Below are 13,556 nucleotides of genomic sequence, written 5' to 3'. Positions count from 1 at the left end.
GTATGATTCTATGCGGAAGGCGGCGTCTTTAATGGTCCGGAATAAATTGAATGCTACACGTTGATGGATTAATTTGTTGTTTCTCACCTGTGAAAGGTAATCCCATGTGATCTCGTTTGGACGGTAAACCTGTTGGTACAGTTAACTGCAGCACATGAATCTTTATTCTCCGCTTTGACCTATCCAATATGGCGGCGAGGATGACGTATGATTCTACGCGGAAGGCGGCTTCTTTAATGGTCCGGAATAAATTGAATGCTACACGTTGATGGATTAATTTGTTCTTCTACGCCCTTTTTGAGGAATGTATTGTAGGATTTAAACCAACATCTGAAGAGGTGAGATCGCTCCTTTTTTTTCCCTATTTTTGCTGGCGGGATTGACTCTGCCCTAAGGGCAGAGTCTCTCTCTCTCTCTCTCTCTCTCTCTCACTTTGCACCATTACACAATAAATATTCACAGTGAAAATATTTTGTAAGCGCGTTTCATGAACCAAGTTATAGGATTTGTTGACAACTCGCATCGAGTTCGTTACACTTCTACCCGGCGTGAAGCACTCACAGTCATGTGGTTGTGACGTCATCGTAAACAAATCCGTTCTACTCATCCAGACGACTTCACAATGGCAACGTTGCCAGATCTTTCCACTCTGGAACCCGTTCTCAAAAAGATTGCGTTTTGGGCACCCAAAACGCCGGTGCCGTGTGGACGCCAGGCCGAAACGATAAGCAACTGTATCGGAGTCACCGGAATCCGTTGCCGTGTGGACAGGGCCTAGAACAGCCTGAAACAGGAGCGCCACGGCATTTTTTTCACCAAAACCGGCTCACAGGGCATTCATTCATACTAGAGACCACCGCACAATTAATGAAAAAACGATGCAATGAAACCTTTAAGCAGTTAAATTTGTTGATTTTTTTTTTTTTAAAAGACTGGTTCAAAAGCTCAAAGAAAGAAGTTTGGAAAATTACAGAACTGAAATGTCCAAGGAAGAATTAAATAAATGCCTAAAGTCAAATCAAATCAAGTTTATTTGTATAGCGCTTTTAACAATAAACACTGTCGCAAAGCAGCTTTACAGAATTTGAACGACTTAAAACATGAGCTAATTTTATCCCTAATCTATCCCCAATGAGCAAGCCTGTGGCGACGGTAAAGCTATTCTATACCTCGGCACAACAGCAAGACGGCACTTTCTACCAAAAAACCCCCCACTAAAGTTAATTTGTGCAGCCATCGATTGGTTTTTAAGAAGTCCACCTAAGCAGAAATGATTTTGTCGGACGTTTTGTGTAAAGTTTTTACTTATCGAATTTGCGAAAAATAAAAATGCACTGTTTCTCAGAATCCAGTGAACGTGGATGGAATAAAACACTTATTCCGCTCAGTCTCGTCGTACACTGCTTATAGCCAACTCGGCGCATGTACGATTCGATTTCGTGGAGTAATTGTTAAATATACAGTGTTCCTCCTCCACAACTATAACTTGGTTGCTTAATTATTGTGAATAAGAGAAATAAAAATAAATATGAGACATAACTATTAAATACATGGTAATTTATTCTTGGCTGTGTGATTGGAGCTGAAAGGGTAGTTGAATAGTGTTTTATATCGATAGACAGAGCATTATGTTGATATTGTTAATTCTCCCTCGCTCTGTAGGTGCGTGAGCGTCCACAGCGAGCCTCACGTGTGCTCTTGGACATTGAGGCAGGGGCTCCTGTCCTCCTGATCCCAGAAAGCTCCCACTCAAAGCGCCTCATAGTGGCCAACTTGGGCCAGCTCAAAGTACGCAACAGCTTCCTGCCTGCAGGCACCCGTGGCACTTTTTCTCTCAAAGACAAGGTAGAGAAACTTACCATGGCACATACCTTTTTCCCATCTTTGGTGAGTCCTGCCGCCCATTGTGAACATTTAAACACACACGAACAGTAATTCGACCACCTGGTGCATTTATGTAGCATTTTCCCTCTGCAAGAGTCAGTAGTAGAATTATTATTATTATTATTAGCTCACCGGCCGTAGGGCAATGAGCTATTGCCATCACACGGCGTCCGTCTGTCCACATTTCACAAAAACTGCTACTCCTCCTTGAGTTTTCAATGGCTTTTGATTCTGATTGTTTGTTTTGTTCAGAAGATCTAATCAGTCTGCACAAAAGTTACTCCCTGGTTTTGTGATTTCTCATTAACGAGCTGCTAATTAGGCCAGTTAAGAAACTTTGAGGAAAATCACTCCTCCTCCCTGAGGTGGTGTTTACATTAGACCGTATCAGCGGATCATCAGATTAACGTTTTTAAAACGATTCGCGTGCACACAGCAACGCCAATACACGATTCGCGTGCACACAGCAACGCCAATACACGGATACGCTAATCACATGACTAATTAGACGGCACGTCACATGATCCCAGTGCATATCGGGCATGCGCAAGTCACTCACCACTTGCAAGTGGAAGGATGGCAAGCGAACACCTTCTCCAGCAGATAAACACACCTGGCTGTGATGTTCATGTTCTCACTGAGTTTAAGCGCCTGAAGGAGGTAAATAAGTTGAAATGTGTAAATAAACCTCAGTGCGGCTCAGCGCTTCCTCCTGCGCTCCAAATCACTCCGCCCTGAACAGCGAGTGCCCTCTGGAGGGTGCGCACTCCGGCCCTGCGCAGCTCACAGAGCGCGCGAGTGAAGCGCACGAGCAGTGATTCGGGACTGAGCCGCTGTGTGTGTGATCCCAACGCCAGCGAATCAGGAAGGTGGATGTCACAGTGACGTCGTCCGATGACGACGTCAGCTAGAGCTCAGCACAGCGTTTCCTCGTTCCTCAATGTTTACACAGCACCGGATCAGATACGAACTGGGTTGAATACGTGGGCCCTGGCGGATTCAAGTTGTCCCGCCTGTGGAGTCGTTTCCCGGCGTTTTAATGTGCACGGACAGTGCATCCGCGACGAAAACGAGACGGATACGGTCTAATGTAAACACCACCTGAGTTTTCAGTGGCTTTTGATTCTGATTGTTTTGTTTGGAAGATCTAATTGTTCTCATGAAGAACAACTTGGCTAATTATAAACAAGTCGTCTGATTTCTCATGGTACGGCCGTGTGAGCTATTGCATTACTGACGCTCTGGTTGTTACCGTTATAGTCGCAGCCATCTGCAGGAAAAAAAAAAGTGCTTCATAGATGCAGCACCATCTTTCTGTGCTTGATTACTAGCAGGGAACTGGGCAAGCTTTTAATGAAACATTTGTGGTGGCATATCTCGCATGCATTTTATTTTATGTTTGTCATAAAGAAATTAACATCAGTGAATGTCATATTTTATATTAAACACGGTTCCTTTTCGATACAAACATTTACTGTGTCATAATTTTGTTTCTTAAGAATTTGATTTTGCACGCTTATTCATACAAGGACCCATCTCACTATAAGGTATTTGCCACTGGTGATTTTAAAGTTTTGGCATGTTTGCTTTGCACTGAATATTCATATTACGTTGCCATTTTACTCCCTGGGTAGCATGTATTCATCTGCTTTTTTTTTTACTTCTAATCCGCGTCTCGGAGTGCTGTGTGAGACCTGAAAGTAGCTTCCTGGTGCAAGTCCATAATGGAATAGGGCATTTTGTGCTTGTTTTATGTTCTGAGCCACAGTGTGATCCTGGAAAACCCCTTGTAGTCCTCTGGCACACCCACTTCAAGTTGTCTCAATTGGTGAATCAGGTGTGTCAGTAGCAGAACAAGGGTCACTCCAGGATCTGAGCTGGGACTTATGAGCAGTATTATAAAGTGTGGTTGTGATTTATTTTTTGTAATTTCACAAACATTCTGTTATTCATTATTAATTGTTATTTAGGTACTCAGTTCCTAACCCAATGTGCGTTTATGTTAAAGCGCTTGTCTTTCCCAAAGGATCGTGTGAAGAATGCTCAGCCTGTTTCTGGGAAAGTGAGTGAGGAGACGTCAGCAGACAGAGTCAAAGCGTCCAGCACTACTGCTTCTGGTTTTACCTTAGGCAGGCCTCAGCAGTCCATGGGACACAGCTGTGATGCAGATACACTTCCAAGTCCAGGTTAATAGATGTAAACTTTCTGCACTTGTGGAATGAATCTAACATTCCACACTCTCGTTGAATGATGTGCTAGTTAAGCTGAGCTGTGTTTTTTTTTTTTTTTCCTTTTAGAAGATCATGTGTGCCTACTGGACTGCATTGCTGTGGATCTGCAGGAGATGGATTTATTTGCTGCAGAGCGGCTGCCCTGCGAACCGTGGGACAGTGGAGTGAAGCGCCTGGACACAGATCTGGTTTTCCCCTCCTATTCAGTCCACAGGACTGGAGGCAGCCTGCTGAAGGAGCGCTGCCACCTTAAACTTAAAGTGGAACGCAACCTGGACAAGTAAGGGTGGAACTGATGATTAAAAACAATCGCTTGTTCGAATCACAATACAGTGGTGCTTGAAAGTTTGTGAGCCCTTTAGAATTTTCTATATTTCTGCATACATATGACCTAAAACAAGATCAGATTTTCACACAAGTCCTAAAAGTAGATAAAGAGAACCCAGTTAAACAAATGAGACAAAAATATTATACTTGGTCATTTATTTATTGAGGAAAATGATCCAATATTACATATCTGTGAGTGGCAAAAATATGTGAACCTTTGCTTTCAGTATCTGGTGTGACCCCCTTGTGCAGCAATAACTGCAACTAAACGTTTCTGGTAACTGTTGATCAGTCCTGCACACCGGCTTGGAGGAATTTTAGTCCATTCCTCCATACAGAACAGCTTCAACTCTGGGATGTTGGTGGGTTTCCTCACATGAACTGGTCGCTTCAGGTCCTTCCACATTTCGATTGGATTAAGGTCAGGACTTTGACTTGGCCATTCCAAAACATTAACTTTATTCTTCTTTAACCATTCTTTGGTAGAATTACTTGTGTGCTTAGGGTCGTTGTCTTGCTGCATGACCCACCTTCTCTTGAGATTCACAGGTGGACAGATGTCCTGACATTTTCCTTTAGAATTCGCTGGTATAATTCAGAATTCATTGTTCCATCAATGATGGCAAGCCGTCCTGGCCCAGATGCAGCAAAACAGGCCCAAACCATGATACTACCACCACCATGTTTCACAGATGAGATAAGGTTCTTATGCTGGAATGCAGTGTTTTCCTTTCTCCAAACATAGCACTTCTCATTTAAACCAAAAAGTTCTATTTTGGTCTCACCCGTCCACAAAACATTTGTCCAATAGCCTTCTGGCTTGTCCACGTGATCTTTAGCAAACTGCAGACAAGCAGCAATGTTGTTTTTGGAGAGCAGTGGCTTTCTCCTTGCAACCCTGCCATGCACACCATTGTTGTTCAGTGTTCTCCTGATGGTGGACCCATGAATATTAACATTAGCCAATGTGAGAGAGGCCTTCAGTTGCTTAGAAGTTACCCTGGGGTCCTTTGTGACCTCGCTGACTATTGCACGCCTTGCTCTTGGAGTGATCTTTGTTGATCGACCACTCCTGGGGAGGGTAACAATGGTCTTGAATTTCCTCCATTTGTACACAATCTGTCTGACTGTGGATTGGTGGAGTCCAAACTCTTTTGAGATGGTTTTGTAACCTTTTCTAGCCTGATGAGCATCAACAACGCTTTTTCTGAGGTCCTCAGAAATCTCCTTTGTTCGTGCACTTCCACAAACATGTGTTGTGAAGATCAGACTTTGATAGATCCCTGTTCTTTGAATAAAACAGGGTGCCCACTCACACCTGATTGTCATCCCATTGATTGCAAACACCTGACTCTAATTTCACCTTCAAATTAACTGCTAATCCTAGAGGTTCACATACTTTTGCCACTCACAGATGTGTAATATTGGATCATTTTCCTCAATAAATAAATGACCAAGTATAATATTTTTGTCTCATTTGTTTAACTGGGTTCTCTTCATCTACTTTTAGGACTTGTGTGAAAATCTGATGATGTTTTAGGTCATCTTTATGCAGAAATATAGAAAATTCTTAAGAGTTCACAAACTTTCAAGCACCACTGTATGTCTGTTTTTTCGAAGCAGTCATTTTTCTTTAAAGCAGACGCAATAAATACAAGTCCTCAAATAGAAATCAGTTAGTTAATGGTCTGGTTTGCTTATATCACCAGATTAGCTAGGTGATGTGTACAACCCCAATTCCAAAAAAGTTGGGACAAAGTACAAATTATAAATAAAAATGGAATGCAATAATTTACAAAACTCAAAAACTGATATTGTATTCACAATAGAACATAGATAACATATCAAATGTCGAAAGTGAGACATTTTGAAATTTCATGCCAAATATTGGCTCATTTTGAAATTTCATGACAGCAACACATCTCAAAAAAGTTGGGACAGGGGCAATAAGAGGCTGGAAAAGTTAAAGGTACAAAAAAGGAACAGCTGGAGGACCAAATTGCAACTCATTAGGTCAATTGGCAATAGGTCATTAACATGACTGGGTATAAAAAGAGCATCTTGGAGTGGCAGCAGCTCTCAGAAGTAAAGATGGGAAGAGGATCACCAATCCCTCTAATTCTGCACCGACAAATAGTGGAGCAATATCAGAAAGGAGTTCGACAGTGTAAAATTGCAAAGAGTTTGAACATATCATCATCTACAGTGCATAATATCATCAGAAGATTTAGAGAATCTGGAAGAATCTCTGTGCGTAAGGGTCAAGGCCGGAAAACCAAACTGGGTGCCCGTGATCTTCGGGCCCTTAGACGGCACTGCATCACATACAGGCATGCTTCTGTATTGGAAATCACAAAATGGGCTCAGGAATATTTCCAGAGAACATCATCTGTGAACACAATTCACCGTGCCATCCGCCGTTGCCAGCTAAAACTCTATAGTTCAAAGAAGAAGCCGTATCTAAACATGATCCAGAAGCGCAGACGTCTTCTCTGGGCCAAGGCTCATTTAAAATGGACTGTGGCAAAGTGGAAAACTGTTCTGTGGTCAGACGAATCAAAATTTGAAGTTCTTTATGGAAATCAGGGACGCCGTGTCATTCGGACTAAAAAGGAGAAGGATGACCCAAGTTGTTATCAGCGCTCAGTTCAGAAGCCTGCATCTCTGATGGTATGGGGTTGCATTAGTGCGTGTGGCATGGGCAGCTTACACATCTGGAAAGACACCATCAATGCTGAAAGGTATATCCAGGTTCTAGAGCAACATATGCTCCCATCCAGACGACGTCTCTTTCGGGGAAGACCTTGCATTTTCCAACATGACAATGCCAAACCACATACTGCATCAATTACAGCATCATGGCTGCGTAGAAGAAGGGTCCGGGTACTGAACTGGCCAGCCTGCAGTCCAGATCTTTCACCCATAGAAAACATTTGGCGCATCATAAAACGGAAGATACGACAAAAAAGACCTAAGACAGTTGAGCAACTAGAATCCTACATTAGACAAGAATGGGTTAACATTCCTATCCCTAAACTTGAGCAACTTGTCTCCTCAGTCCCCAGACGTTTACAGACTGTTGTAAAGAGAAAAGGGGATGTCTCACAGTGGTAAACATGGCCTTGTCCCAACTTTTTTGAGATGTGTTGTTGCCATGAAATTTAAAATCACCTAATTTTTCTCTTTAAATGATACATTTTCTCAGGTTAAACATTTGATATGTCATCTATGTTCTATTCTGAATAAAATAAGGAATTTTGAAACTTCCACACCATTGCATTCCGTTTTTATTTACAATTTGTACTTTGTCCCAACTTTTTTGGAATTGGGGTCGTATAAAAACCTTCAAATGACACCAGACATGACCGTTCCAAATGTATATGGATGACCAGGATTCTCTAAAAACACATTGTACTTCGATAAAAATTAACAACTGCCTTGTCTTGCATGGTGTCATGATGTTCCTAAATACCCAACCCAGCTCAAGAAGGGCTTATCGATTAACTAGTGAGATTAACAGGTGTTTTTTGGAATAACGAGTTCCTGAAAACATGGTGATAATCTCAATTTATAAAAATTGAATTTCCCATTTGAGAAAATGTAATTACACTTTGCTAAGCACCACATCACCGCTTTTTAATTTGTTTGGGCCGTCCCTATTGATGTGCGTGTGGCAATGTTCACATATTAATGCCAACAAAGCTGTTATAATTTTTAGTCTGCAAATCACTAGTGTTTTCACTACTTTGGCTTTACTGGCAGTTTCTAATTTGTGTGTTAGGGAGTTGAGCCATGCAGTCCCAGACATGTCCATCCATGGCAGCCTGTCTTCTGTACACTGTTCCTTGGATCTGGAGAGGTACCAGCTGATCCGTGGCCTGCTCGAGCACAACTTGGGAGAGCCTGTGGAGGAGTTCCTCAGACCCTACAACCTCCAGGACCCCAGCACCTATGTAAGTTCCTGATGTAAGTTTTTTGTGCTTGTATATTTTGTACTAGTAGACACTTGCTTAAAAAGTTTCCACCCAGAAGCCAGTCAAGACTTTGCAAGTATTTTCCTGTCTTTTGGGAAAGGTATGTGAAAAAGTTGCTTGGGGTCGCAATTATGCAGACATAATCATGCAAGCTGATCTTCATTTTTGCATTCCCTATTAGATATCTTGGCGAAAGCACGGTGTTCCTTTAAAGTGCCATTCCACCATTGGATGTATTCTTTGGCATAAAATACAATATATTTTATGACAACATGACTAGACAGAGAAATCTTTTAGCTTCAAAATGATATATCAAACATAATTTTTTGACAACGACAAGTATATTAATTTTGCGACCAAAGTCACCTACCCTTTTAATTTCCGCGCGGTAGTGAAACGTGATGTCATCGGCAGGTTCCCCTTCTTGTGTACCACGTCACGTGTGACGTGGCACAGATTATCAGCAATGGCGGATAGAACGCGATTTCCACTTGTCGATTGCTGTGCCGATATTCACCATCGACCGTCTCCTTTGGGCATCACTTGCTATTTTCCTTCGCTTCTTTTCCGAAGCTGACAATCGCGTTCTATCCGCCATTGCTGATAATCTGTGCCACGTCACACGTGACGTGGTACACAAGAAGGGGAACCTGCCGATAACATCACGTTTCACTACCGCGCGGAAATTAAAAGGGTAGGTGACTTTGGTCGCAAAATGAATATACTTGTCGTTGTCAAAAAATTATGTTTGATATATCATTTTGAAGCTAAAAGATTTCTCTGTCTAGTCATGTTGTCATAAAATATATTGTATTTTATGCCAAAAAAATCCATCCAATGGTGGAATGGCACTTTAAGCTGTATTTACAGAGGAGTTATTTGTAGTTGCAAGTATTTTGTATGTAGTGATGTATAATGAAATGCTTGTGTTGAGTTCTCACAGTCGAGTGATTATCAGGAGACTCATTTCAGCAGCTTAGGCTACGTTTACATTAGACCGTATCTGTCTCGTTTTCTTCGCGGATGCACTGTCCGTTTACATTAAACCGCCTGGAAACGCCGGGAAACGGGAATCCGCCAGGGTCCACGTATTCAATCCAGATCGTGTCAGCTCCGGTGCTGTGTAAACATTCAGAATACGCGTATACGCTGTGCTGAGCTCTAGCTGGCGTCTCATTGGACAACGTCACTGTGACATCCACCTTCCTGATTCGCTGGCGTTGGTCATGTGACGCGACTGCTGAAAAACGGCGCGGACTTCCGCCTTGTATCACCTTTCATTAAAGAGTATAAAAGTATGAAAATACTGCAAATACTGATGCAAATACTGCCCATTGTGTAGTTATGATGGTCTTTAGGCTTGCCATCCTTCCACTTGCAAGTGGTAAGTGATATGCGCTGGGATCACACACACAGCGGCTCAGTCCCGAATCACTGCTTGTTCACTTCACTCGCGTGCTCTGTGAGCTGCGCAGGGCCGGAGTGCACACCCTCCAGAGGGCACTCGCTGTTCAGGGCGGAGTGATTTGGAGCGCAGGATGCCTGCGGAGCCGAGCGTATCCGTGTATTAGTGTTGCTGTGTGCACGCGAATCGTGTATTGGTGTTGCTGTGTGCACGCTAATCGTTTTAAAAACGTTAATCTGATGATCCGCTGATACGGTCTAATGTAAACATGGGCTTAATGTCTTCTCCTCCTCTGCATTTCTTATTGACAGACGGTGCTGAGTGGTGATGTATATACAGGCCTGTCTTTCTTAGTTGACATGATGAATGTCAGTTTGGAGTTGCTGGATGGTCCCAAATCCTCTGGACATAAGCAGTCTTTGGCCAGGTACTTCATTTTCTGTATGTCACGGGAATCGTTTTTATGGATTGCAGCAAAGATGAAATATCCTGTGTTTTTGCCCAATAGGTTCGACTTTATGAAATCCAAGTTGCTGTTTGAGAGTTTCTCTGACGGATCCAAGTCTGTGAACCTGGTCTCTCATTCGCTCTTGGCCTACGACACGCGTTATAGTGAGTCCAACAAGGCCACAGAGGGAAAACGCAATGCATTCGCCTGCATTCTGCAGCCCTCTCGAACAGGCACCAATCGAGCTTCCCTGCAACTGGAGCTACATTACAGGTACTGTTGCTCAATATTCAATCCTAGGTTAGTAATGCATGATAAACGACTTCTTTATTTAGTATCAGTCTACCAAATTCAGCCCTGTTATGATTGCTTTTGGTCTCTCTGTCTGCTAGATCTACCAGGGATTCCTCATGCTTCACTGTGGTGCTGAACAACCTGCGAGTGTTCCTGATTTTTGACTGGCTTCAGCTAGTCAGGGATTTTCTGCGTATGCCCACGGAGAAGGGGGCAGCACCTACGCGCCATCGCTGGCCAAGCAGCGGCAGTGACCCAGGCACAACGGGCGCGGTCATGCCCAAAACTGTCAAGAGCGGAGTAGTTACAAAACGCTCCACTGTTCCTGTTGCCCAGGACAAATATCTGGAGGTTAAACTCAATGCCACAGGTAAAGTTTTCTCCATGTTGTAATATTATGGATTATATTGTTATAATACAGCGCCCTCCACAATTATTGGCACCTCTCGTTAAGATATGTTTGTAGGCTTCAAATAAGTTCTTTTTTTTTTTAATAATATAGGACAACAATGCAAAAAAAAAAAAAAAGAGAAAAATCCTACCTTTAATTCAAGTGCATTTATTCAGTGGGAAAAAAATCCCATATTAAAAAGTTATTCTTTTACATGAAATCATGTGTGCCACAATTATTTGCACCCCTGATGTTAATACTTTGTACAACTCCCTTTTGCCAACAAGACAGCACTTAATCTTCTCCTATAACATTTCACAGGATGGGAGAATACAGAGAGAGGGATCTTCGACCATTCCTCTTTGCACAATCTCTCTAAATCGTCCTGGGTCCTCTCCTTTACACTCTCCTCTTCAGCTCACCCCACACGTTTTCAATTGGGTTGAGGTCTAGGGACTGTGATGGCCATGGGAGGAGCTTGATTTTGTGTCTGGTGAACCGTTTTTGTGTAAATTTAGCCACATGTTTAGGGTCATTATCTTGCTGAAAGATAGCCTGGGAAATCCCATGCTGCTTTGCACAATCGTTCCGATCTGAAAAGACAGCATGGAAACTATGGTCTAAAGGCTCGCCTGAGTTAGGGAGCCAATCAGAGAGTGGGGAGGGGTGGAAAGACGGTGACGCGTACTACTCGACAAACGGAAGCTTGTAGTTTATTTGGGACTGTTTACGGATCACGTTTAACATGGCGGCGAGCGATACGAACCAAACTTTCGATCAAGCTTTAGACACTGTTCTGAATAGTTTAGAGCGAAAGTTTGTTTTAAAAAAAGAACAGCGTTTGGCGTTTCAGTCTTTCTTCGCCTCTTCGTCGCTCTAACTACGTCACCGGGTACAACTGCCATGATTGGCCATGGGCTACGTATACGCCAAATGATAGACATTCGCAACGTCCAATGAACGGCCGTTGACAATCGTAAACCACACCTCCCCTACGAGAAATTCAGTAGGCGGATTCCAGACCATATTTCACTTGTGATATGGTCTGGTGTTAACCAGACTAGCTGAAAGACCCAGTGACGACCCATATTCAGCTTTCGGGCAGAGGCCACCAGATTTTGATTTAAAATGTCCTGGTGTTTCAAAGAGTTCATGATGCCATGCACCCTAACAAGGTTCCTGGGGCCTTTGGAAGAGAAACAGGCCCACAGCATTACCGATCCTCCCCCATACTTCACAGTGGGCATGAGGTGCTTTTCCGCATACTCATCTTTTGTGTTACGCCAGACCCACTTAGAGTGTTTGTTGCCAAAAAGCTCTATCTTGGTCTCATTTGACCAAAGCATACGGTCCCAATACCGCTTAGCGAACTTCAGACGTTTACGTTTATGCTTGTAAGTGAGAAAAGGCTTTTTCCGTGCATGCCTCCCAAACAGCTTGTTGGCGTGTAGATAGCGCCTGATGGTTGTTATGGAGACTTTGTGACCCCAAGATGCTACTCTTTGATGCAATTCTCTAACAGTGAGCTTTGGAGAACTTTTTACTTCTCTTCCCATCCTCCTCGCTGTGCATGGTGGCAAGATAAACTTGCATCCTCGTCCAGGCTTGTTTGCCACTGTTCCAGTTGTTTTAAACTTCTTGATGATTCCTCTGACTGTAGATATGGGCAGGTGTAGGCGAGCGGCTATTTTCTTGTAGCCATCGCCTGACTTATGAAGGTCGACACACATCTGCCTTACTTGAATGGTGTGTTCTCTTGTCTTTCCCATGTTGAAGAGTGGATAAGAGAAATAGGCCTCTGTGTCACATCATATTTATACCCCAGGGAAACAGGCTGTGATTAATTACTAATTAAAGGTTACTGGATACTCTGATCAACTTTATAAATCGGGGATCCCAGACGTCCACTATTTAGCAGAATTCCGCTATTTTTCTAGCCAAAGTGGTGGTGTTTTTTTTTTTTTTTTTTAAATCTCTTGTATATCCGTTAAAAATATGTTTAAGTAAAATGACCAGCAGAATACGTTCTGATTTGGTTTGCTTGTTTAGCGATGTTTTTGTCAGCTTCGTTTGTTCTCGTTGACATTCGGGAACACTCAGAAGTTAAATTGATGTAAATACCGCGAGACTGTACGCGATAGAACGAGAAAACAATATGGCTGCGCCCATTTGCTAGAAAACGTGTTTTAACTCCGTTCATGCTTTTGTTTCTAATGCGATGAACTTAATTCAATATGTCGTGGACAGTGGCGGCTGGTAGTCTTTCAAACAGGGGAGGCTGGTCGGTTACGATATTTCCAGATTTTAAAAGAAAAAACATCAATTTTGCCCATACTCTTGCCTCTGATCTGGCTGATTGTTGGCAGGGTCACAAACTGTGAAATAACAGGTTCTTTTGGCCCATTAGCCTACTGTCCAATATACATGATGGTGGTGTTGGGGGGGGAGAGGTATATTTTAACATTTTATATTTTAAAATTGTGGCATGTTGTTTAAAAATTGATCATTATTGAAAGCAGCTCTTTGTCAGGAACCTCAGCAGTAGAGCTGGGTGCCACACATTTCATTCAATGACACTTTCCCTATATTTTACTTATTTTGA

At 42.7% G+C, this 13,556-nt stretch overlaps 1 protein-coding gene across 7 annotated transcripts in view; it reads left to right on the top strand.

The window, feature by feature from the left end:
* The window catches only part of vps13d (vacuolar protein sorting 13 homolog D), a 182,201-nt gene that overhangs the window by 76,728 nt on the left and 91,917 nt on the right, over positions 1-13,556 (top strand). For 5 of the 7 annotated variants that reach the window (XM_060938250.1, XM_060938249.1, XM_060938251.1 and 2 more), the window contains exons 26-32: positions 1,663-1,887; positions 3,893-4,070; positions 4,182-4,395; positions 8,224-8,395; positions 10,133-10,248; positions 10,330-10,542; positions 10,662-10,933. In XM_060938250.1, coding sequence (XP_060794233.1) covers positions 1,663-1,887; positions 3,893-4,070; positions 4,182-4,395; positions 8,224-8,395; positions 10,133-10,248; positions 10,330-10,542; positions 10,662-10,933 — 1,390 coding nt within the window. The remainder of the gene's footprint in view (positions 1-1,662; positions 1,888-3,892; positions 4,071-4,181; positions 4,396-8,223; positions 8,396-10,132; positions 10,249-10,329; positions 10,543-10,661; positions 10,934-13,556) is intronic. The other 2 variants (XM_060938255.1, XM_060938254.1) reach the window with 2 other exon arrangements.

The sequence above is a fragment of the Neoarius graeffei genome, chromosome 13 (genome assembly GCF_027579695.1).
Source record: "Neoarius graeffei isolate fNeoGra1 chromosome 13, fNeoGra1.pri, whole genome shotgun sequence".
Classification (NCBI taxonomy): domain Eukaryota; kingdom Metazoa; phylum Chordata; class Actinopteri; order Siluriformes; family Ariidae; genus Neoarius; species Neoarius graeffei.
This window is presented reverse-complemented; position numbering and strand designations above follow the sequence as displayed.